Source organism: Anthonomus grandis, chromosome 5, assembly GCF_022605725.1.
Source record: "Anthonomus grandis grandis chromosome 5, icAntGran1.3, whole genome shotgun sequence".
In the NCBI taxonomy this organism is placed as follows: Eukaryota; Metazoa; Arthropoda; class Insecta; order Coleoptera; family Curculionidae; genus Anthonomus; species Anthonomus grandis.
Window position 1 is genome coordinate 19,324,709 of NC_065550.1, and position 25,993 is coordinate 19,350,701.

The 25,993-nt window shown below is 31.0% G+C and overlaps 1 protein-coding gene across 3 annotated transcripts in view; it reads left to right on the plus strand.

Moving 5' to 3' along the window:
- Positions 1-4,305: 4,305 nt before the first annotated feature.
- Positions 4,306-25,993, plus strand: part of LOC126736095 (NADP-dependent malic enzyme-like) — a 30,766-nt gene continuing 9,078 nt past the window's right edge. The window contains exons 1-2 of one of the 3 annotated variants that reach the window (XM_050440302.1): positions 4,306-4,473; positions 19,461-19,629. In XM_050440302.1, the coding sequence (XP_050296259.1) occupies positions 4,331-4,473; positions 19,461-19,629 (312 nt within the window). In that variant the 5' untranslated portion in view covers positions 4,306-4,330. Of the gene's footprint in view, positions 4,474-7,086; positions 7,158-9,004; positions 9,157-19,460; positions 19,630-25,993 lie in introns of those variants that run through there. The other 2 variants (XM_050440303.1, XM_050440305.1) reach the window with 2 other exon arrangements.

Here is a 25,993-nt window from a genome sequence, read left to right on the forward strand (position 1 = left end):
TTAGTGCATCAATATTGTGTGGTGTAGTTTGGTCCTTTAAGTCCTTTCTTGGACATATCCTTAAAGAAAATAATCCAGCAGTGGTAAATCAGGAGATCTAGATGGCCATTCAATAGCACCTCCTTGACCGATCCAACGATCCAGAAAAATGAAATCAAGATACCTGCAATTATTAACACAACATGTGGAAAAGCACCATCTTGCTAAAACCATATTCGGTCATGGGGTATATCTGGATCGACCGCATTTGAAAAAATTACGGCTAAAGAAGGAATTAAATCGATCCATAAAAATTCTAAATATCCTTTGACTGTAAGATTATTTTCGAAAAAGTATGGCCCCAAAATTCTATTGCTGATAATCTCAGCCCATACAATCACTTTTTTAGAACACTGGGTATGTGCTTCATGTATCCAGTGTGGATTTTCTTTAAACCAAATCTACAAGTTACTACTTCTCAAGACAAAGTCGATAATTTTGTCTATAAACAATGCCATTTAAACAAAATGTTGTTTCGTCAGAGAACAAAATTATATCTGGAAAGGCATTATTTTCATCACACTTTCTCATCTTTTCTTCAGAGAACTGTAGTCGCCTATCTGGATCATCTAATAACTTTTGTACTAGGCCTTCTTTATATGGCCTACTTAATAGTTTACATTTCTTATAAACCTGTAAATAGTAGGTTGGGGAACATCATTATCTTGGCCTAATGAATCAGTTGAGGTCTGCGATTCTCATAAACAGATAATGACAGAAAAATTTAATAATAGTAATTTAAATATCGGCCAAATTATCCCCCAAATTATTTAAAAACGAACGAAATATAACACCCTGATGGCAATTTTATTTTGTTATATTAAAATTATTGGTGAAAGTCTGTTCGCAAAAAATTTGGAAAATTGCTGGTTACGGAATCATGATCAAAAATATTTTAATTAAATTTAAAAACAATTGTAAATATTTTAAACATACTAACAGACATTGCCATAGAAATCCTAGTGTTTATTTATCACGTAAAAATGTTGACGTCTTGTTGATAACTAAATTGTGTTTAAAAAGAAAAAACATTGACACGAAGCGAATTTCAATATTGATTTTGATATGTTGTTAATTTTGGGAAAGAACAGAAAACATTATAGGGAGGCTGTAGTAGTGCGGCCAGAGAGGTTTTCGAATATTCCAAAATCTCATATGGCCTTTAAAAGATTAGATACCAGAAGTGGTATCACTGGTAGACTAAAAACCCAACCATGAGATTGGATTGAAAGCTCAAACAAATAAAAATATGGCAGTTGGTGTTCTAGAAGCATAGGTACTGGCAGTGTAACAAGTGCCGTGCAGCTTGTTATGGCTTGTTTAGATGCTGGAATTAATCAAATATCAATTCTGCACAGGTTAAAAGTTTCATTTTTACCTCATTGCAATTCATTGATAGCTTTACGGACATGATTTTGATATTTACATTAATTTTTGCACTTCATTTTCAAAAAAAATGCGTAAAATGACAATTTTTGGAAAAACGTTATTTTTTATGATAAAGATTCTTTTCATAATTGTTGACAGGTAAGATTTAATTTATCATAATCAGATCATATTCAGCTTTTGTTGCTTCTAAAAGGTAAACAGATACAATATGTTACTGGGCGACTAATAACCCTCACTGGATGAGAACTGTACCAAATCAACATCCCTGGTGTATTAATGCATATTTGAGGATAGAGTTATTTACCCGCATTTTTTCAAGGTCATTTTTTAAGAAATCAGTTACCTCGGTTACTAAACCAGTATAAACCCTAATGTATGGTTTCAGCAGGATGAAGCTTTACCCCATTATACTCTATATAGGCTCGTAATGATTTAAATGAAATTTTTGAGAACAGGTGGATTGGTCAAGTTGGTCCTGTCAACTGGCCTGTTCGTTCATTAAGTTTGACTTTCCTTGATTTTTGCTATGGGGATTTATGGCTGACTATATACTATGGAACGTAATGGCTACTGCACCTACGACTCCAGAGGATACGAAAAACAGAATCGTTCTACCTGTTTTTTAGTAGCACCAACAATGTTAAAGCGGGTAGAAAACTCATTTCAAGAAAGAATAAGAAAGTGTTTGGAAGTGGAAAGCGGTCATTTTGAACAACTTTTTAGGCATAATAGATGATAAATAATTAAAAATTAGATAGTAGGAATTTGTTTTATTGTAGTTACATACTTAGCCATAATTCTAGGTAGAGAATTAGTAGAGGGATTTAATTTTTTTCTCATCTAGTTCTAGCAGCTGCTCCTTCCTATACGAAGCAAATGAGGCCCTCCTAATCGAAAAAAGAAGGTTGATTCATTACTTTTACGTCTTTTTCTATAAAACAAAATTTCTTAATGATCAAAAAACTGTGTAAATTTTGCAATTTTATTTACTACACAGCGCTTTTTTTAAATTTTTGAACAGACTCTTTTTGATAGCTGACGCTTTTTGTTGTATACATAGTATCTATTCTTACCCGGCCCGCGAGAGGCGCCCCTTTTAGTCAGCTACTGTATTTTTGTTTATTGTAATATTTGATTTTTTTTTAAAGAAACATTAAACATTTTATTATTATTATTATTTGACGTAGAATTAATTTTGAATATAAAAAGCACATCATGCTATTTAAAATAAGAAAATAGCCTCATTTTCTCCCTTCCTCTGAAAAGAGTGAAGGAACAGAGGTCAAAATAGCATAAAATGTATTTTCCCCTTAAACTTATGATGTCACCAAAAAAATGTGCAGCCGTTTTTGATATATTAACTTTAAATTATTAAATGAACCAAAGAATAATTAGGTATTTTCAGTATTCGCATGATATTTAAGAATACCCTGTATAATATGTTGAGAACGAGCTTTTCTATTACCGTGAAAAATCTACATATAACTATGTACCAACTCGCACTTGTAATTAATAAAAAAAATAATTACCATGCATAATGCATGTTTATCTAAAGGATGAGATAAAACCGAATGTGCTTGGCAAATGCAGATGATACATATTAGTAAAATATATTACAATATTTATACAGGATGTCCGGAAAGTAGGTGCAATCAAGACCAAGCAAGAAGAATCCAGTTATGCTTTTTGTTAAACATGGGCATAGATGGACCGTTTTTAAAAAGTCTTTTTTCGAGGGAGCGGATTAACAACTTCCTAGAATGGATTAGAATGAATTAGAATCTTCACAAATGGGCTCCTAAGGACGCAAATCCGCTCTTCAAAAAGAAATTAAGAACAGATTTTCTGTCAACGTGTGGATCGAATATTACGCAAAACTCGGGCTACAGAAATTGGGCAACACTACATATCTACCAGAACATTTAGATGGAGCTACTAACAGTTCTTGCAAAATCGTATCACCGATAATCTAACACAAGCTGAACTTTTAAAATGAGAAGAGGCCAATAATCCAAAGCCAAAATTTTCCAACAAGATTGTTATCCAGCGCAGGGTTGGATCGGTAAAGGCGGAACCTTTCCTTGGCCACCTTGATCGCCTGATTTTTTCGTTTGGGCCGGACAAAGAAGCTTGTATATACAACAGAGAAGAAGTAAAAAAGAGTTAATTAGCAGAATCAATCAGGCATTTAACAGAATGAAAAAATAGATGACGATAAGGGTGACCACCACTGAAGTAATAAATGCATAAGCATGAAATAATATAAGCATGAAAAGTAAATGGTCTAAACAAAATTGTGTTTGGTTTAATGGTAAAACTTGAAATTGCCTCACCATAGAGGCTCTAATTCTAAGATTGGGCCAGACATCCCCATAAATGATAACTTAAAATACAGGGCAGTGCCTAAGCATATTTTTAAAAAGGTTTGAACGATGAAAGTAATTTTATTCAAGCATTAAACAAAGTCGTTTAATTCAACTTTATAATTATTTTCCACCTTCCAATGGGTTATTTTTCCTCCCGTTAAAACTTAATATTAAAACTTCGATATAAATTGTTACTTGTGCTGTATTACGGATTAAGTATGATATTTCAGATTTCGACCTATACATATTTGGCTTAAAATGTTTGAAATTAGATCAGCTACCTTCCAGACACCCTGTATATTTTGCCATAATAAAAAAAACTGTTATAATTTTTTCTGCTAGGTCTTTTTAATTGAAATGCGATAACCTAATATCATTATTTTAACTTCAAAATCGCATCATTTACATGAACTTAAATAGACAGCCGCATATATATCCATGCGATAATTAATGTTTTTCAGATACTTAATATTCACTATCGCATTTTCGTACGGCATGATCACTAATTTGGGTATAAATACTAAAACCCCGCAAAAATGATTCGCAATTGCTACAAATTCTGTGATACGTTGATTAGTCTGAGCCGTAGTGATATAGTGTATACTTACAGCAAAATGAGCACGAGAATATTAAAGTACTTAATTAATAGGGATTTCGAGAGGCAGGAGCAACCTTATAGGTAATAAATTTAATTTGTAATATTATTACCTGAAAAAAAAAACTAAAAGGAATACACTAAGATAAATTAGTTCAATTTTTCAGGAGCTTCATTGAGCATGATTTTTTAATATTTTAAGTGTAGAGGCACATATAAGACTAATTTCTTTGTGTTTTTCTATTTATTTCACAATGTTAATTAAATTGCGTTAATTTACATTGTGACCTTGTAGCTATATATGCATTAACTATAGGCAGACTAAATAAGTCAAGTATTTGTCTATGTAAACATTTTTTTTTTAATAATCACACTATTTTGTTCTTACATAGCAAATAACGGGTTCAAAGGTTTCCTAACATATATCGCCTATACCGTAATACAACGATTAGGTTACATGGCAAAATTAGTTTTTTATCCTGCATACAAAATTAACAAGATCTGATTGAATCGTAAAAATTTAAAGCATTAATACCATGAACTTTATGAACTTTCTTATCAAATAAAAACCAGAGCCAAAAACTAAAACATTCAAAAAAAGAGTTAATGCTGAAACAATTAATTAATAGGGATTTTTGATTTGAAAAATCAAAACTTATATCATTAAGCATGGCTATTAATCAGTAAACACATTAAGACATAATATTACTCAGACTATTAGTCGCCTGATCAACAATTAATAAAAATGTACGTAATTTAATACCCGTTTATGTAATAAATATTCGGTTTGATAAGGAAATATAAATTTTATAACCGGACAAAATTCTATTATTTTATGATAAGAGTTTTACTGAATTCACCTTGTGAAGGGTATTCGGTATGGAAAATTTATTTACATATATACAGAGTTTGGCAACTGGTTGAAAACTACTTTCACACGTGAAGGTGAGACATGATAGGGCATTGAGAGAAGATAAAAGCATTTGTTAATGCATAAGAAATAATAACAAAAAATAAATTATAAAAATGTATAATAAATAATGATACTGGACATTTTTTTCATATATGAGGTGTGTCCATTCCATTTTTATTTGACGCTCCTATTATTAGGTGAATCGATAAATTTTAGTAGTTATAGGCTCAACTTACCAATTATTTTATAGGCTATTATATAGAAATTATTTTTGTTAGAGAATTTACAATTTTCTTAGGTTGTTTAGGATTATTAGAAATTCTTGTCTTAGGCATATATATGTTATAAATATATGTGGCAGTGCAACGGCGATGAACATAATTCAATAAATATTAGAAGTAAATTATAAAATTATTTTATGTCAGACGTCATGCGAATTATATTATGCAGATAATTTTCTAATTACACTTTTTATGAGTCATAAGTTAATATAATATTCCTATAAATGATTTATTCAAATGTTATTCAGAATAATTAATATACGATACAGTTTATAAAATCTTTGAATAAGAGATCCCATTACCATGACAAATAATACTACGACTAAATAAATAAAATTGACTGAAATTCAATTAGGCTTGCAAAATTAAAGTAAATGTAATTTAATTTTGATTTCAGTACTTTTGATTCAAATATAACACCAACTGCTTAAGGATAAGAAATAGAAAAGATCTAAATGGCATAGAATATTTATTGCGCAAAAATTATAAAACATAAGGTAAATAATTCTTGAACATTTAAAAAAAATCAATAACTGCACAGTTTAAAATTACCAAAAACAAACAATTTAAAAGTTCAAAGTAACTCGATATAATAGTTAACTTATATCTATCAGATCGAGATCAATATATTTATTTTAATCAATTTTGAACATAAGTATGGAATTCCGCAAGTATCGATTATACTGAATAGTAAGAACGATTGTACTGAAAATTTTGCAAAAGATTTAAAAGAAAAACTACAAAATTGATTCCATTTTAATTTTTTTTAATATTTGTTTGTACAATTTTTTTACTTAAATAAACTCTACGATGAGAATATAAGCAATTTTATATTTTCTAAGAATTATGGAGAGGTTTACAGAAAGTGGCAATGTTGCATATTAAAAACAAATCTACTACTATATTTCATTAGAACAAATTTGACAAATGCACAGAATTTTTGGTAATATACTAATATTTTGTTTTAATTATCTATTTTCCTCAACTATTATTATAGCTAATTAACCCAATCAGTGAATTCAGCTTGCAATATACATATGTATTCGTACAGTCGGCCAAGTGTAGTAGAAGTTATATATTATCACATCTCACCTTGACAGTAAATGAAATTTTTAGTTAGGAGCGATCTTCGATTCATCCGTCATTGCTTGACCCCGCATAAACAAATAAGTGATCCATAATTAAACCCACTAACATTGCGGATATATCTATTGTTCATAAGTATTTTTGCTTTACCCAAGTATGACATGAAGTTTATATGGTAACAAGCAATTATAGGTAAATAGAAGACATATGACATAATATAATTATATAACAATGAAGAACTTGTGTTATATATTAATAATGTTCTATTATTACCCAGTTTTGCTCTAGTAATTAAGGAAATTATCAAACGCATTTAGTTTCACTATTACATTATTTTTAAGAAGTACTTATATGCAAGTGGATGTGATTATTTGTGTGCAAAATGTAATCGGTTACGGTTTTAAGGTGGTTAATATTATTAAAAAAAGTGTTATGGGTAATACCGCAAATGTTACAAAATTTTGTGGCTCTCATAATAAGAAACAGGGGTAAGTCCCTTTAGCACGTAATAATTTATTTTAAAGGTTAGATGAAATATATTTTCCCAAAAATATATCTGTTGTACGCCGTTTGTATCTTATTTCTTGCAATCTTTTCGTTTCTTCGTTTTTAGAATTACAATAAAGCTTTTGATATAGTGAGACATAAACAGTTAATAGAAACACTGAAACAAAAAAAATGTAGAGATAGTGCAAATAGTTGTAATACTTTTATAACCAGAAATTAATCGAAGGTGGTTCTCCTATTCAGACGAGTTCTCTGCCCATTTACCATCCATGGAAAATTATTTGCATACAATAACGTACTTGTCAACGAAAAAAAAATCAGAACCTTTAGAATTTTGGATAATGTCGACGATATGGTCTGATGCAAACCAATAATGATTCTCATCAAAATTAAAGTACCAATGAACATCGGTATTCAGAAGGGGGAAGGCTAGAAAGAGTGGAGAGGTATGTCAGTACTGTACAACTCTCAACGAATCCATATATCAGCCATAAATTTTTCCATTCGCTTTGAGAAGACTTGAACCCTTGTGTGAATTGGTTGAACTTGAATGTGCATTGCAAGCGGAAATTAGAAAAGTGGACTTACTGATGTTAAGGATTCCATTGACCAACATGGAAGTTCTCAGAAGAATAAAAAAGGTCAAAAATTCCATACAAAAAGAAAAATAGAAAACTGCAATTACTCGATCACATCATTTAAAGAAGAACATTGCGTTTATCCGGAATCATACATTTATGTGTTAACCTGCGTTATTTTTCTAATGGTATGAAAATTTTTGATACAAATGGTATAACTAACAATACATACATGGAAGTTCTCAGAAGAATAAAAAAGGTCAAAAATTCCATACAAAAAGAAAAATAGAAAACTGCAATTACTCGATCACATCATTTAAAGAAGAACATTGCGTTTATCCGGAATCATACATTTATGTGTTAACCTGCGTTATTTTTCTAATGGTATGAAAATTTTTGATACAAATGGTATAACTAACAATACATACAATAACTAAAAAACCTTAAACACATATAATGCAATTAATTTTTCTATTGCTACTTAAAAGGGACATAAGCAAACGAATATTAAATGAGGAATATCTATAAAAACGGTTAAAAATAACTACCCGTACCCAATACAGAAGTATCTCTTCTTCTTTGGAATCACTGCCCCACTCACTAAAACATTGCGTATATTTTGTATTATGTATCAGCAATTATGATAAGTGATGGAGACCACGGAGACCATCTTTGACTTGGTAGTTGAGGGCCTATACTAATTCATCTGTTGATTCACGATTTCAGAACAAAAGCTAAAAGAACTTCTTGCAACAGGTAAAAATAGAGGTGGAAAAAAAAGAGCAGAGAAAAGAGACACTCGTTTTCTAAGAATTGTCTGTACGTGGTACCATATAATGGTGTGGGAAAAAAAGCAGGCACAGTCAACAAAAGTTCAATAATTCCTACCCAAATATTTACGCAAAATTGATGCTGATACTGCGACAATAATACTGTGGGAATAATTTTCTCACCACAAAAGATGGAACATCCCGCGGGAAACTTGCTTTATTGCTAAGAGCATGGTTGTACTGACTTCCGGTTGAGTTAAAAATTTTCAAATATCCAAAGAAAGAATCATTCTTTTTGGAAATTTCGTGGTAACCTGACTGCTGTAAAGATGTATTAGCAATTTAGTTGTTGTCTTTTAAAATTACCCAAACGACTACAATGAAGATTTGTGGCAATATCTTAAATATATTTTCTAACCAGGTTATTTGACAGTAGATAGAATGTCACTTTTATCAGTATTGACACTAGCACTTAAAAATATAATAATATAATTTGAAACTTTTGATAAGAGATTACTGCTTCTAACAATGTCGTGTTCAAAAGGATGTCAAGCGTGCCTCCATGAACTACAAAATGCTGACGAGAATACGGAAATCAGAATGGCAGAAATTGGAGGAAATTTAGCAGAAAGGTAACATTAAAAAAAGTGGTTTAATTAGCTTTATTTTTTAAGTACTTACCGAATAGTCCTATTAACCTTATCTTAATTACTTACAAATTAAAAGTACCATTCAAAGTAACCTCTAGTTAAAGTAAGACTTTTAGTTTTCCACTGCAACATTGCATTACAAAAATAGAATATGCTTGGAAAATAAATATTAAATTTGATAAAACCAATAATAAGTATATTTGGAATGGCGTAAATAAAGAATTTTAAGAGTATAATTAGAAGAACTAGAACTTCCAGTGGTTCACTGAAATCCAGAGAAAATTTCTATAAAAAATCTGTACTTAAATATACTTGGAACAAAAATACAATATTCTTTTTTGGTAGTTTAGGATTTAACTTTTAATTTAATTTCATTTAATTCTTTTTAGGTTGTTTAGTAGAAGGAACAAAAAATTTTAAAAGTATAAAATTCTATAGTAGTCTGTATATATATTTTAGATCATCAAAATCAGCAATCAAATATGCAGAAAATTTGCGAAATAAATCTCTAATTTGAATATACGTAGCAGTTATAGCAGTTATAGCTGCAAAAAAATCTAGGAATGAATCATCTTCTATTTAGTGAAAACCTTTAAAATAAAAACAATGGTGCTATCGTTATGATTTTACATAAATAGAGTTATTAATAAAATAAATATAGTTAATTTTAATTAGAATGAATACTTATATAGTTGAGAAAATTGGCGAAAAAAGGGTGTTTGCAAAATTTTGCAAAATTTCTGGGTATTGCACTAATTTTTAATAGTATTTTTTTTTGCAAAATAGCATATATTATCATTAATAATTTGATGATGAAAAATTTCTAATTTTTTTTTTCTGTCATTATAAGCGCCTGTCTGAAAAACTCATATGTACCACTTTTAAAAGTTTGGTATAATTTTGTTAGAAAGTGTAGTATCTTCTATCATCTTGAAACATGTTTTCATAGCATAAATGAAATGAACGAAACGCTTAGCATTATTTTATTGACCTTAGAAATCGCGTCTGTAAGAATAAGTATGATAATAAGATTAGATAAAATTAATAGATAATAAATCAATAATTGGGTCGTTAAGATTTGATTTTTTTAATATACAGGTTGTAACAGAATAAGATGATTCTTAAGTGTGTTAATCCTTAGGTGATTTTAGGAAGAAAAGTTAAATAAAGCTATCTCCTAAACCCCTTAACTTTTGAGCTACACGAAGTTACAATCTTAAGAAAAAAATCGTTTCTTCATCTTAACTTTAATAATTTCCTAGATATATTTATGAAATTTAGCACACACCCTCTGAGTATCAGCAGCAATTTTTTGATGTAGGAGATTTTTTAAAAGTTTGTAACTAATGGCGACCCTACAAGAACGTAGACTAAATATTTTTGAAAAATGTTAAGTACGCCACTGATTTTTGGTAAAAAAAAACAATTTTTATATTCCATTCAAATTTGGTTTCTTGACTAAGTCCGCTGTGCGATTACCGCCGAAAAAAAATTAAAACATATTTATACATGGTCAATATATTAGAAAAAAAATAAATTTATTTATTTTATAAACGATTTTGTCGCAGATATAATGCGTGAACGAAAATGAAAATAATTTAGATTAGCAGTTGAAAGTGGCCACCGCAACACTTTAATACTCTCTAGTTTTTTTAATACTCTGTAGCTCAAGTTAGTGTAGTTAAAAAGTTTAAGACATAATATATCTGAACTTTGTTTCTTAAAATCATCTAAGCATTAACACCCCTAAGGATCAGCATCTTATTCTGTAACACTCTGTATATAAATAAACTGCTAATAAGCCGGAGAGAAAAGAATATTTTAGAAGTTGATTTGACATACTATATAATAAGATTTAAGATCTCGAAGCCATTGTTGGTGTTGTCCCATTCAAGCTAGGCAGTTATAGTAAGTGAATTAATCTTTCTTTTATTGCTCCACCTGCGCAGATTACTATAGCCCTTTGCATTCTTCCAGATTGTTCATTTTGCGTATGACCCTCTCTGGTTATGCGTTTGATTTTACTCCTTGCCTAGATAATTTATCGGCTTTCTTATTATCTTTATTATCAGGTAAAAAATGATCAGGTTGCTCAGCGCTAGGTCATGCTGGTTATATTAAACCTCCTTGACTAGATATGATGTGGTAATTGAGTTTTTATTGATATCTGTCTGTCGGTGCATTCGTATGACCATACTCTGAATAATTCCCCTGTACTATATTTCTTGCACAGATTCCAGTGGCCATTTTCGCCTCAAACTTTGTGTTATATTTTGTTTTTAGATTCTATACCGTGTAGCCTTGTTTCCTTTTGGATCTATCTGTATATAAGATACGGTATTTTGAAGCACTTTCCGAATTGTATATTTATCTTTATTTATTAATTTAACCTAGTAGAATTTCAATTTTACATAAGCTGAATTAGATTCATTAGATCCATAAATAAAATATTACCTAATGACTAATATTAAGCCTAAAATACAGGTACTACAACATGTAAAATAACAGAAATCTCTCACCTCATATAGCAACTTAATACAAATACATATATAAGGAAAAAGATCACTGTTTTTCTTATAAAATTACGGTGAGCCTCTAACAGAATCAAATATTGGATTATTATTTAATAATATTCTGATCTTATTAACGCCATGTTATACGCATAATTTGTAAGATAGTATTAAATATTAAATAAATCAGGTGTACTAAGAGTATGAGAGAGTTAATATGCAAAGTAGAAATAAAAAATTTACAGAACCATTCAACTCAAGCAACACGTCATATATTATTAACGTTAAATATATGTTTATTCAACGATTTTTTAGTAAATTTTTCGATTTTGGTGTAATTATTAACCGTAGATGGTCAAGGCATATTTACTAAACCATAGAATATACGTATATCATATTCTGTTTACAGAAGGGAAAAATTTGACACGGGATTTACGTTCTAGTTTTTAAATTCGATTACTACACCTCAAATATTTGATAATATGACCACCCCGATATCACAAATATGCCACTGTGTAGCATGCCATATACTTTTTATACACGTAGATATATAGGTATATAGATTAAAAAAAAATTCTGGTACGTCAAAAAACACATCTGCAAATTTTAAAAAAAATCTACATTGGTAGTAAGTTTTTTTTTTAATTTTTATCATCTTGTAGATTTGAAAGTAAGACGTGGTTGGAACATACATTGATATAAAAAAAAATTTGTTGGAGAATCACCCTGTAAAGTTTGTCACATGATTTTGATTTACACCTAGTGTAAATCAATAATAAATGTTTATTAACTATCGTGTGTTGCTTTAAATGTGAAACAATGCATTTTTAGCTGTTCTATCTAGATGACAATAGTTGTAAGTTTTTTTAAACACCAAGTTTCTTAATAAATCTATTCTGAACAGATTTTATCTTAATATGCGGCATGCCTCTTAATATCAAGGTCCAGCACCCCAAGTGTAGGTGTGCTTTTTCTAGAGTCCAAAGATGTTCTTCAAAGTAACAGCCCATATATTATGATCCAAAATTTGAGGTTAGGTTATCAGTTATTTTCCACCATACCAATGCAGCGTAGGCTTTATATAAGATAAAGCGTTATAAAGTTCAAACCACCAACTTGTATCAATCCTTGCACTACAGTCATAGAACAATATAATAAGGGGAAATGACTACAGTGCATAAATCGGTTTCTTACCTCAGTGCTTTGTACTAACACCTTTTTTTATCCTGCGTAGAGTGTTTCTTGTAGGAAATCTCTTTCTCAATCATATTTTAGTATTTCCTTATATAAACTATAATCTTTGTCTTTTTTTAATTAACTGCTGAATTATTTTCAGACCATTTTAACCTCTTATGTAGATTCCCTCATTTTACATATCCACTGATCAACTAATAAATTCTAGAGGGGTAGGGAAATATCCTCTCTTTGTGGACATCTTTCATAGATTTCGCCTTTACGTTATTTAGCGTATGTTTAATTTATCTTCTAACAGTTGCTGACAAACTATAAAATAGCAGCTTTGTTTGTCAGCGCATTTTCAGTACTGTTGCTAAGAGTGCCACTTCCACAAAGCCCTCTATTATTTCCTTTACTTTTTACGACTTCTAACCAACAACTAAGGGTCTCAGTAGATTTTCTTACCATATATGCATGATGAGTGATGAACTAGAGAGGCAAGGGGACTCACGTTAATAATTGATAATTGACCTTAAGGTGCTTGATCCACCTGTTTTTTAAAATGCTTAGTTAAAACAGAAACATTAATAAACAGCTTTTTGTAATTTAACCTCAAGGTTACGATAACAAAGATTTGAAATATCGTTATAAACGTAAAATTTTCCGCTCTTTTTAAATCCGCTAAAAAAATAGGGGTTCCTATTTCAAAAAATTATTCGGACCTCGAATTGACCTTCAAAACGACCTCAAGGTCAAAATGATATCTATAGATACATACACAGATAGATTTCATGTTAAACGACAATCGCACTCCCCTCTGGGGAGGGGGAGAACATTCGCTTATCTCAGATATCTCTGATGGAGTCCTTTCCATGTTATCGAACTCTGTTTTTTACCTTTATTTATACATAATACACCAAAATTAAAATTACATATGTTACTTAAACTAGTTGACGTTAACTGCCTTTCCAATAAACTTTCTGACGATTCGAGATGTGGATAATAGCGTCGACTTCTGCATTAGCTTATAGATGCTTTCCTTGAGGTTGAGTAGATTTATGTTTTCGATCAGGCTCTTTGGTTGTTACTCCTGTTGTTGACGCAATAAATGGAACTGTCCGCACTTCTCTCATTAGCCATTGTATTCGTATCTGGTGTTCTAGATCCCTGTACTTCTATGTTTAATAATCTTTTCATTATGTTTCGTTCTTAGGTTGTTATTATGAATAGCTACATCAATAAGGGTTGTCTTCCTAGAAATTTTATCAATTAGTATTAGGTCTATTAGTATCAGACCTATTTGTTACTTACTCGTTGGTTTGTAAGTACCAATAAAATTTGTGTTGCTCATTTTCAACAACTGGTTCCGGCTTATAGTTATAATATGGTAGCTTGGCTGCTGATAAGAGGTTTAGTTTTTGTGCGAGTTCGTGATGCAGGATCTTTGCAACAATATCATGCCTTTCTTTATATTCCGTTGGTGCAAAAGCTTGACATTCATCGGTGACATGCTGAATGGAGTCCGTTGTCTAACATCCATACCTACATCTGTCACTTTGTACCGTCGGGTTACCTACGACAAACTTTAAATAATTTCTTGATAGCCACAAGAAACCCTTCAGTTTCCGGGGAAAGGTGTCCCGAAGTCTACCAGTAGTTCGACGCCACTATGTCATCATACTCTTGTCGAAACTCGTGAAAATGCCTGCCATGTAGTAGTTTTCCCATCCATCTTGAATTTTTTCTTGCTCAGTGCTATGGTGTATGGGTATTTGAAGCTCCTGGAGTTTAAGTGGTGTTGAGTGGTCTACTTCACATACAGCACGATGAATGTTTGATGTTTCAGCCTTTCTTTAAGAAAAATGATCGCAACTCACTAATTTGCTGAGTCAGTTGCTTCACTATATCGGCTATTCCTCTTCTTCCCATATGTCCAGGTAGCGTACGTAGTTCGTTCTATTGCATTGCGCGAGTGATGCTTATTGGCTTTGGTTAGTAGTGTTCTAGCCTTTTTTTGTAAATTTTCGGTATCCGTTTTAGTCCATCCTATAATACCAAAGAACTGACTTCATATGTATTAATAGCTTTAAATAAGTTTCTGCTATTAAGACTTGTTTTAATGAGTGGTCGCATTCTTGTAGTGAACTTAGTAGTCAGCTCATTCTTTAATACAGTTCTATGGTCTGTTCTTTGCGCCTGCTTCATTCCTAGATATTTGTAGGATTTTTCTTCATCAGCATTAATTATCTGACTGTTTTCTATCTGAAAGTAACCTTGTTGTAGTTTACCCTTAATAATATTCATAGTTCGATACGTATCCAGTCCAAATGTCGTCGGTTTATGGCATGGCAGAATAAAAGTGGACTTAAGGAATCTCTCTAGAATATACCCCTACGAATAGGAATCATATTAGTTTCAATGCAGTTAACGTTAGACACTTAGAGTTTTACTGATGATCGCCAAGATGCCATAGTAAACTCTATAAAGGAAATTATGTTATAAGAGTCCTTTCCATGTTGGCGGACTCTGTTTTTTAACTTTATTTACAAATAATAAACTTAGACTAAAAGTACATGATATGTTTTTTAAACTAGTTGATGTTTTCTGCGTTTCCAATGAACCTTCTGACGATTCGAGATGTGGATAATAGCGACGACTTCTGCATCAGCTTATAGATGCTTTTCTTAAGGTTGAGCAGTTTCATGTTTTCGATCACGCTCTTTGGTATTATTCCTGTTGTTGACACAATAATTGGAACTGTCCGCACTTCTCTCATTTTCACTTGGCCTCGTATCTGCTGTTCTAGATCCCTGTACTTACGCGGATAATGCCTATTGGCTATCGTTAGGAGTGTTCTAGCCTTTCTTTGCAAATTTTCAATGTCCGTTTTACTCCATCCTATAATACCAAAAGAGTAGGTTAAGTAGGTTAATGAACTGACTCCATATGTATTAACTAACATATTATTTAGTAACTTTAAATAAGTTTCTGCTGTTTAGACTTGTTTTAAGAACTAAGTAGGCAGCTCATTCGTTATAGTTCTATGGTCTATTCTTTGCGCCTGCTTTATTCCTAGATATTTGTAGGATTCTTCTTCGTCCATAGCATTAATTATCTGACCGTTTTCTGTTTGAAAGTCACCTGGTTGTAGTTTACCCTTAATAATATTTACACTTCGGCACTTATCCAGTCCAAATGTCATTCCTATATCATCAGAGAATTTATTCTACTATTTTAAGCATCTAATCTAGTTGATTTTGTGTTGCTCTAAGAATTTTTAAGTCATCCATATAAAGCAGATGGTTTACTCTTGTTAGTTCTCTGTTATCCTTTTTTAGGCCAACTTCGTACCTAGTTGAATTGAGTTGGCTAGATAGCGGGTTCATGGCATCCCCTACGAATAGGAATTATATTAGTTCCAATGCAATTACCATTAGGCACCTAAAGTTTTATTGATGTTCGCCAAGATGCCATAGCGAATTCTAAAAAGGAGATTATGTAGTTATCTATTTTGTATAATTTAAGTACATTATTAAGCCATTTATGTGGAACCGCATCAAAAGCTTTTCGGTAGTCAATGTATGCTGCGAAACTGATTGCAAACTACGGAGTCGATAATGAGCTGTTCTTTACACCCCATGGCATCTCTGGTACATCCTGTCTGTTGAGTCGCTATGATACTATTTTGGTCACAATGTCTGTAAATACGTTTTGTAATGCAAGATGTAATTAGTTTATAGAGTGTGGGTAAACATGTTATTGACCGATATTTAGCCGGATCTTGAGTGTTTTTTTGGCAGTCCTTAGACAAGAGGTAAGTGGTACCTTCTGTTAAAAAACTGGGCAAATTCTGAGGATTCATAAGCACGTCGTTTAAAAGGTCGGTTAGCTGTTGATGTGTTGACCACAATTTCTTAATCCAGTAACTTTGGACGTGTTCTAGGCCTGGACCTTTCTAGTTATGTAGTTTTTTTATGAAGTTAGTCACTTCGTCAACTGAAAATGGTAAAAATGCCATATGGATTATATGCTTGGCTCTTTGCTCCTTCTTCAGTCAGTCAGGTATTGTTAATTGAGTGCCCCAGAACTCCTTGATGTTTTCTTTAGTGGGGTAAATGCTAATGGCGGTTTTTTTGTTGGAGAAGTGTCGTTAAGCTTGATAAAATTACTTCTCTGAGTGTTCAAAAAGTAAATTATCTTGTTTCCTTTTATTACTCGATTTATACCTTTTTAAGCGACCTAAAAAAATATATAGCTTTTGTTTAAGGGTATCTAGGCATTGTTCCAGAGTACAGTCCTGCTGTGTATGTTGTTGGGTCTGACGCATTATTTTCTCAACTCTTTTTTATACTTTGCTGGTTCTTGTACCTCCGGTATATTCCGTTAGCCCGCCAATTTCTTTTCTAATATCTTTAATACTTTTTTGTAGTCTTCTTGCCCATGGCGGTGACGGTCTTTCATTACGTGTAATAATTTACTGGTTATTTATTATTTTTAATCATAGGGTTTTAATAACAGCGGTAGCCGCAAGTAGATGAAGCTGTTCAAGTGTCATATCTATAAGAGTATAATTAGGTATAATTATGCTGACAGCATTAAGAAGAATGGTCAATTTACGGGAAGAGTTAACTCCAGGAAGAGCTGGTCTTGTTGAGGAGTTTGTGCCTTCATATTCTGCCATTGCCTTTCTAAACTCTGTTCCAAGTTTAGAATGCACTTCATCATTATGTTCATTATTCTGGTCTTCATTTTGGGTTTCTTCATTTATTACCACTTCTGATGCTTGGTCTGGCGGGTGTAAGTTTTCTTTCGCTTCTGTTCTCTCTTGATCGGCATTGTACTAAAAATTATTCCTTCCTTCATTTAAGGCCTGTTAATCATTTATTTCTGCTGTATTTTCCCTTTTAATAGAGTTAATTCGCGTTTCTGGGATCAAGTTGTCTCTAAGAATGACGCGGTATTGGTCAGCGACCCTCTGCTCAGTCACGTTCACATTTGGATATTGTCTGCAGAATTCGGCATGTAGCTGTCTGCAGCCAATCATTTGTTGCCCCAGATTTGTTACCAGATTTGTTAGAAAATGCGCACTATAGATTCATTCATGACAGATGTCCATTTTAAGCGCTGTCTTGGTAACCGTGCTTAAGTGAGCACTGGCTGAGTTTCCTGCGCAACACCTTCAGCAGCTTGGGTCCTGGTTGATGTTTGATGACCCTGTGCAACTGGGGGTTGTGGTGAAGCTTGTATGGCAAGAGCCCGCCTCCTCAGCATCATGCCACCGACGATCCGCATGTTGTCATGTCCAGCGCCGCGGCCGGTTCCAGACATGCCCTGGCGAGCTCCAGGCAGCGACCTTTTTCCGAGGCTTCGGTTATTCTCCATTTTCATGGGTGTGTGCCACCATTTAACCCTGGTGGCGCAGGTTTCCCCTTTAGTTGCAATCAGCACTCTCTAGTCTCAGTTATTATTGTTATTGTTATTATTATTATTATTTTATCATTATCTTTCATAGCCACTTGTTTTGCCTTATGACACAACGTTCATCTTTTGGTGACCTAAATTAACCTTTTTTGTTATAAGCGCGATATTGATTTAAATACCAGAATAAAATGATCTCTTTAATTACCGCTTCAAATATCGCACTTTGATATTAAAATCAACATTCATATGAAATTTACAATAAACTAGTTACCTAACTTTTGAAAATATTGACATTTTTGTAAAGCTTGTGACATTATCAAGATTTTTTTCATTTATTTTTTCAGGTTTTCGTTGATAAACTACCCAATAACTCGTCAAAGCGCATGTATTAATTACAAGGAAGCTTTCATATGGAACTAAAATCAATAGAATCGTTATATGAATTTTAGAAATACTAAGTGCGGCCACTTTCTATAGATTTAAGAGACAAATAGATGCATAGATAACTTTTACATAAAAAATATTTTTTACCCTTAAATGTATAATAGGTTTATAAATTTAAGCTAGTATTTAAATCTAGTATAATTGAATGTGGGACTTGGAACTGGAAAAAAAAGTTTATAATGAACGCTCAAAGACGAATTGCCGTCTCATCAATTTCAATTCACCATCGTGTAGAGCGATAAATGTGTTGTTTATTTTATTCTACGACCTGAAGTAATGTCAAAAAATTGTTTTTATTGGATTTCTCTGGAAATATTTAGATTTTTAAAATTTGTAAACGGCATTTAAATAAGCGTCAAATTACCCAACTTTGAATAAGTTAACCTAAATCTTAAGTTACCCTAGAACCATATACATTTTACCTATTTACAAAGCATAAAAAATTATGTATAAATTAAATTCTTCTATTAGTTGTTGTGCCAACAGCTGATCGCCTCTTGACGTCACTTACGAGTAAAATTTTCAAATTGACCTCCAAACGCTCCAAACTATCGTTCGCGTCCCCCTTTAAAATGAAAAGCGCACGCGTCAGCAGAAAAAGCAGGGAAATTTCCTGTGTCTATATTTCTCATAAAGCGGTTTAAAAACCATTACCGATTACTCGTCCAATATAAATATCACATAACGCGAACCCAGGTGCTTGAAATTGAATCACCAGTGATTTTTTCGTTTCAGTACCGTTGTGACGGCCAAACAATCACTACCGAAAACTGTTCAGAACGGAGTTTCGCTCAGCAACTTTATTATGGAGAAAGATAGGTTGGGTCAATGGGGAAATGGAGATAATGTTGTGCCCGGCAAGGAGAGCGGCATCGACCGGCTTAAAAATCCTGGATTAAACAAGGTAGGGCCGGTCTAAATATTTCATTTATATCTTTATGTCTTTGCAAAAAGATAAGATTATTATTTATTATTATTATGCCTTATTTCAATATTATAAATTACATTATTAGCCTACTATAGCTTTTGATTTTATTTATTTCAGTAACATTTATTTTAAAAATTGTATATTAGATTTATTTTGTTGAGGTATACTTAAAAGATGCACATAACTAATTACCACTAAAAAATATTAATTTTAAACAGTATTGTGGAAAGGTTAGTCGTTAATTTTTCAAATAAGGTGAAAGATCCAAAGGTAATTTATCCAGCTTTTAAGAACTTTAAGTAACCGTTAATTGAGATATGACATGTATGCTTTACCAAATTGAAAAAAAATATTTTTTTTAAACATAATCTGCTTTACCAACTTTACAAATAAAGGTATTGAAAAGTAAAATATATTTTTACAAGTAATCAAGGAGAGAGTAAAGATTTTCATTCTCCAACTAAAACTAAGAGAATTATGACCAAGCTAATAGCTATTCCTGGTTAATATTAAAAACATGTTGATATCGATAATAATTATAAATATGAATAACTATGAATAGACTGGATGCATAACTATGGATTTTATGATTTATCGTGGGCGCGTCGTGTCGCCAAGAGAGATGAAATATGAGGGCCAAAAGAGTCGAGATACAAATAGAGTGCTGATGAGCCTACGGTTTATACCCTATAACAAGGTATACACATAGGGTATATATATTAGGACATGATCTGTATAGCAACAGGGTGGTTACAGGTAGATTCTTCTTATTTGCGTCTTTTTGCTGATCCATATTTTTTATTTCTTATGGAAAAAATTAAATATTAGTATCATTAAAGAAAATTTATTTAAATATTTTTAAATATTTGGTCTTTTTCGGGATCGTTTGATGATGCACTTATTGCCAGATATTGGCGATTGACATGGCTATATTCAGTTTGCTGATAACTATGCGAAATAGCTCGCTGGAAAACTAACTTTTATTTTGAAGTAGTAGGATTCCACGCTTGAAGACAGTTTTCATCTTAAAAATGCTGCTCTAACCTTCGGTCTATTGTGTGTAGAGAGTGTACTTCCACTGGCTATTTAAATTAGTATACTTAGATATGTATAGCTTTAGACCCTATCAATATTATTGAATGCATACAGACACATGTTACATGTTTTCCTTATATTTAGATCTATAATATATATAGTCCATATGTTTGATATGCGTGTCATGATTATTTGCATACTTTCAAAATATTCGGCGAAGACTATTGGGTCATGTGCATATCTAATATTATTCAGCCGTTCGAATGTCGATTGATTTGGTTTAAATGCTAATTTAAAGTTTTTATAAATAATTAAAATTTCAATACATTTTTTCTCTAAGTCAATTAAACGAATAGCTTATTTGGTTTAAATACTTTTAAATTTTTGAAATTAATTCTAAAAAGTCATTTTGTTAAGAAATTACTTTTTAAGAAAATATTGTTAATAAGAATGGTACTTCCATTCTTACTTTTGCTTTTTGCATTTCTATCCCTTAGAATAAGTCTGTCTATATACTGTTCAATTAAAAAGAGTTATGTAACTTGTGTACCTCTCAGTTTTCAGTCAGAAATTTTTTTTTTAACTTTTCTTAGAGTCTTGAGGGAACAAACCTAAAGTTTTGTTAAAGTTTTTTTTTAAATGTAATAAAATTATATAATGCATGTACTATTATATAAAAGTTAAGCATTTTCATGTGTAATAATAAATTAAATAAGTGAATATTTTTAAAGCTAAGTACATCAACAAAATTACATTTATTTTATCGCAATAACATAAAACTTAATATACCTACTATGCAAACGAAAAAAAAAATTCATAAGGAGGTGTTTGTTTAGGGATTTCCAAAAGATTTAATAATAATTCATGACAATTAAAATTTATTTCAATATAAATTAAATTAGACAGGAAGGAAATCTTATACTTATATATATGATATCATAAGATTACTAAATACATTCGAGTCAATGTTAAATTATTTTATAGATAATTATTTTGCAAAGTTTGTATTTCCGTGGAACTAATCCGTTGCCTATTTAATCACCAGAGCTTTTGTACCCATTATCCTTGGGTACTCTCACTATTCTACGTAACCCTTCTCGCTGGTTAATGAAAGCAGGTTTAGATCTTTCGCTTTTTAAAGAATGTAATTTGGCGAAGGCCAGTAACGGTAACTTATTGTTAATGTCAGTAAATCAAGCCAAAATAAAAATAATTGGGTACATAATTGTTTTTTATTTGCTAGAATTGTAACCTCGAATTCTGGTTTTTCTTAAATTAAAATAAATAACAACTTTTCTACCAATGTTGTTCTACAAAAGGCTTGTATAGGAGGTCTTAGGTTAATAATAAAAAAACATATTACATATAAATGTCAAACATGAAGTAGAAACGAAATATGTAATAAAAAAATAAAATATTCAACTGCTTTTGATTCATTATAAGTAAAAGTGCAACTGCTTCAATCACGTCTTGTTTTTAGTTTCAAAGGCAGCATAAAATATATCTTTTTTGGAGAATTTTATTATTTATGGTTAACACTAATTCTGTTGTTCAACGTCGATGGTTGAAAATGGTTGGTCTTTTATGGTTTTCATTAAAAAAACTTGAAACCGTGGTTAACATCAGAGCCTACTGCATTATTAAATATTTAAAATTTAAAGCAGACATCTTTCTCATTTTTTGTATCAGTTTCCTCAAAGGTTTGCCTTAAAAATACTTTTAATTGATACTTTCAATTATTCAGGCACATTTAATTGAAAAATAATACGATAGAATTCAACTTCTATAATCTTCATTCCTCTTCCTGTTTATTTTCTTTTAATTAGTCCTTTTATGTTGCCTTTTGAGCTTTTGTATATCTCTCAGGGAAACTCTTATATAAGTCAATTATTCAGGTACGTATTCAGGACCCAAAAATAAAAGTCGAAATTAATATGGGTCCACAAGGCCTTTATTTATGAAATACAGGATGTTAATACAGAATAGATACAGAAGCTTTTATTTAATTTTTCAGTTTTTTAAATAAAATCTATGATAATGTAAATATTAGTATCCGGGTATTTTAAAATCACATAATTTAAAATCGACAAATCTGATTTTTTAAAATGATTTTTTTTTCAAATACATATAAAGTAAAGTTTTTTTACACTGCTGGTTGGCGTTGTTATCTTTCGTTCTATTACTTAGCAATAGCAACATGACTTTTACTAAATAAGGTCAAATTTTGTTACTGTTTCTCTTCACAACTTTATTAACTTATTATTTACAAAACACTAGATCTAATTAAGTGTATTATGCCTGCAAAATTCTCACATCGTGAATAATATTCGTCTACGCCTATCTTCGTTACTGCTGGAGAACCTGGGATATTTCTAAGTGTGAAAATTTTACGGGAAGGAGGAGCGGCACCTGACGTTGAATTAGAATAAGCTATTCTCAATGCCATCGAAGATGATCCAAGAATAAGCACTAGATGGATTGCAGATACTTATCAAGTTACGCAACTGTCTGTTTGGAGAAAAGTAGAAAACTTCACATCAATTGTTTATACTCATTTCATTGACAACGGGTTTAACATTTGCAGGCGGGTGATTTTGAGTTGAGAATACGATTCTATAATTGGATTAATGAAAATCGAAGGTTGTATAAATAATCTTCACAATGAACTTCGGTGGTCTTATTAAAACCCTCACGCTACGGTAGAACGTAATTTCCAACACAAATTTAGCATTAATATGTGGTTTGAAATGTTAAATGGTCATTTAATTGGTCCATTTATTATCGAAAATTATAAAACCTAGCTTATGTTTTGTTGAATATAATTTAAGAACAATAATTTTGTTGAAAATTAAAATACATATTGTTTAGTTATACATTGTATTGTTTATACATTGTATTGTGATGCGTCCTAGTTTATTAAATCCAAATATCTCGAACATGGTTGCTCATATCAAGTTTTAATAGATATATCTTTTTGTCTTAAACTTACAAAAGAATTATTTTACTTACTTAAAACCGTAATATAGGGCCGTTGTGAAAAAACAAACTTATAGCAAAAAGCTGTAATCGTTCAAAATACTAAAAAGAGGCGTAAGTAGCGCCCCTACAAGTAAGACCCGATTACTAATATTAGTTTCGAATTTATCATTCCGAAAAACCTCCGGATATAATTTTTTTCTACAATATTTATATTATCATAGATTTATTTGAAAATATAAAAGGTTAAATAAAAACTTTAACACTCTGTACTTTGAAAACGAAAACCTTGCGGACACATATTTGTAGCCTTATACGTTTATTTTTGGGCCTTGAATACGTACCTGAAGACATTTCCTCATAAATCACTCTATAAATTCTAACTGATTTGCTATGTATAGTCAAAAACACCTAATTTATCCAAAAGAGCTATATATGACTGCTCTCTGACTTTTGGACATCCAATGTCATTTTTGTTCAGGCTAGGGCTGTGCTTTGTTCATATGTACGTCTTCATAGAAATATGGAAGAGTGAGTTAACCAAAAAAGTTCACCAAAACTTTTCTTACACGTTTAAATTTATTCTAACAGTAGACACACATACTTATGGGTGGATATGAACCCAGAGAGACAAGTATACATAACTGTTTATTAAAATCGTGTTTAAAAGTCAATACTTACGTCATTGTCCTATACATAGGAAACAAAAATTATCCAAATGCCAATAAATTTACAGTTACATAAATTTATTAATCACCAGTCTAAAGTGCAAAGTCAAGTTCACAAGAACGAAAAATTTGGTTTTTCATTTAATCATTATAAAATAATTATTTACATAAATGTTGATGTTGTTTATGGTTATTTAAACAAGTTATTAATATGATCGATGTTAAAGATTGCATTTAAAAGTGCTGTTGTTCATTCAACATTCTAACAAATGTAAATTAGTAAACATAATTTAGAATCTAATTCTGTAGACAGTTAAATAAAAATAGGCCAAAGGTTAATATATTTTGTCGCAAATCATGTTTAACAATAACATTAACCAGCTTGCTAGATTACCCATTGTGATAGGTTGTTATAATTAAGTGAAGTTTTTAGACTTGCAAACATTTTTACAGAGAATTTTTTATTAATTTATAAACAGTAACAGATAGATATTTTAGGATTTTTCTGTAATTATTGTAAAATATGTAAAACATTGATTCCAGTCAAATTCAAGGTACTTAATACTGGTTGAGTTTTTCTGTATTAAAGTACCAGTTCAAACTCTTCCCCAGAAATCCCTTTATTGAAAACATTACTAGTTCAGTAAAATTCGATGCCAACTGAGAACAGCAAAATCAACGAAGAGAAAGTTAACATATATATAAGTCCTAATAAAATTTACAATGTAATTGTGAGTATAAAAAGGAAGTTATAAGACAAATAATCAGCATAAAATCTTGATTTTTCCCAGGTGGTTCCCAGCTGAGTTATGGATATCTTCACAGTACTTGCAATCGATAAATAAGAACTAAATGAATTATATATAAATAGAAGCAACGCGTTTTAAAATAATTGTGTCCAAACATTATTACGACTCCAGCTCAAAATGTTGCTCAGCGATGATTTTTTTAAATAATCGACTTTCATTTGTTAAATTAAACATATTTATTTTAGAAGTAAATGAGAAATGCAATAATATCATCTGAGGTTATAACTTCATTGTTATAATTTTTCAAAACAAATAAAGCAAGAAATATATATTTGCGATTTGTAAATCAAAACTATGGTTTTGTGATATCTAAAGAGGACAAGCAGATATGGCTTATCAAAATTAGATCAAAACACTTGATCAAGAATTTAAAATGAAAAAAATTCTAATATAATTCTTAATTTATTTATAATACGCGAATTTGCAAAGTAGGTAGAAAATATTGTTGGAGATTTTATTGGTTTATCGCAAAAAATAATGATGAATCATTGCAAGATAGAGAGGACAACAAATCTTCTAATGAACAAATGAAGTTAGTTAAGGTCCTGGATTGTTTGATTTATTCTCAATCTAGTTTTTTTTTCTTTAAAACTACTTTCTTTATAGAATTGAAAGTCATAGGAAGGAATTTTAAATATCTGCGTCAAATAAATAAAAAACAATAATTTAAAGGTCAGAAATAAATGCAAGGAGTTAAATAAAAGATAACATCAAAATTACTAGAATAAAATAAAAATGTCTGGAAGCTAAGCAAAATTTTTCATGTTTTCCAATATATGAAAAACATAAAAAGTTCCTTGAATAATGTGAAAAATTATATTAAAAGCTTGTAAGAGATATAAAATCACTTGC